Source organism: Eimeria mitis, genomic scaffold (genome assembly GCF_000499745.2).
Source record: "Eimeria mitis Houghton genomic scaffold, Emh_scaff8976, whole genome shotgun sequence".
NCBI classification, from domain to species: Eukaryota; Apicomplexa; class Conoidasida; order Eucoccidiorida; family Eimeriidae; genus Eimeria; species Eimeria mitis.
This window is the reverse complement of record NW_013576603.1, coordinates 501-1,662: the sequence shown is the minus strand read 5'-3', so window position 1 is coordinate 1,662 and position 1,162 is coordinate 501. Positions and strand designations below refer to the sequence as shown.

Here is a 1,162-nt window from a genome sequence, read left to right as displayed (position 1 = left end):
AAACCCTAGATCCAAGAGCGTAAACCCTAAACCCTCACCACGCCAGAAATATAGACCCTAAACCCTAAACCCTAAACCCTCGAACGACTAACCCTTTTTAAGGGTTTAGGGTTTAGGGTTTATGGTGGAGTGCTGCTGCATCTATGCTAGGTTGCTGCTGCTTGTTTGCTGCTGTTGCTTAGGACCTGATTCGCTTCGAGCGGAACTGCAGCAGCAACAGCAGCAGCAGCAGCAGCAGCAGCAGCAGCAGCAGCAGCAGCAGCGGTGAAGGGTTTGAGTTCAGGCGGCGCAGCCCGGCGTTGGATTTGCTGCTGGCTAGCAGCAGAGTTGCTGAGGAGCAGCAGCAAGAGGAGCAGCTGCAGCGGGAGCTGCTGCAGCAGCAGCAGCAGCAGCTGCTGCAGCAGCTGCAGCAGCAAATGCCAGCAGCTTTCTTTGATTCTTCTTTTGACGTCTCTCAGTTTCTCTCTCTAGACCCTCAGGAGCTGCCTATACACCTCGAACGAGTAAACCCTAAACCCTAAACCCTAAACCCTNTAAACCCTAAACCCTAAACCCTAAACCCTTACACGCATTGATCAGCTAAACCCTAAACCCTTCAAACACTTACAGAGTAGGGTTTAGGGTTTAGGGTTTAGGGTTTAGGCTCCGGGCTTGGGGGTTCAACGGGGGGTCAACAGGGTTTAGGGTTTAGGGTTTGTGCAGCTATCGGACTGGCTGGACAAGGTGGAGTCTAGTTAAGGGTTTAGGGTTTAGGGTTTAGGGTTTAGGGTTTGTGCAGCTATCGGACTGGCTGGACAAGGTGGGGTCAGGCCAAGGGTTTAGGGTTTAGGGTTTAGGGTTTAGGGTTTGTGCAGCTATCGGACTGGCTAGACAAGGTGGAGTCTGGTTTGGTTTCTCTGTTTCCTCCTTTTTCTTTTTTTGCTGCTTCTATCCGCAACATATACTGCATGCAGCAGCAAACGCAGCGCATCGTTGCAGCCTGCCATGAACTCAGGTGACTCAGCAGCAGCAGCAGCAGGAGCAGCAGCAGCAGCAGCAGGGGGCAGCAGCAGCAGCAGCAGCAGAAGCAGCAGCAGGGGGAATGATAGGTGTAGAAGCAGCAGAAGTAGCTTCAGCAGCAGCGGGGCCGTCACAAGAAACCAGTGGTGTTGTGCTTGCCTGT

The 1,162-nt window shown here is 53.0% G+C and overlaps 1 protein-coding gene across 1 annotated transcript in view; it reads left to right on the top strand.

Annotated features, from left to right (window-relative positions):
• Positions 1 to 121: 121 nt before the first annotated feature.
• Positions 122 to 1,162, top strand: part of EMH_0096270 (uncharacterized protein) — a gene marked incomplete at both ends in the record, with an annotated part of 1,246 nt that continues 205 nt past the window's right edge. Inside the window, 4 exons of the mRNA XM_013502362.1 lie at positions 122 to 124; positions 183 to 503; positions 779 to 799; positions 995 to 1,142. Coding sequence (XP_013357816.1) covers positions 122 to 124; positions 183 to 503; positions 779 to 799; positions 995 to 1,142 — 493 coding nt within the window. The remainder of the gene's footprint in view (positions 125 to 182; positions 504 to 778; positions 800 to 994; positions 1,143 to 1,162) is intronic.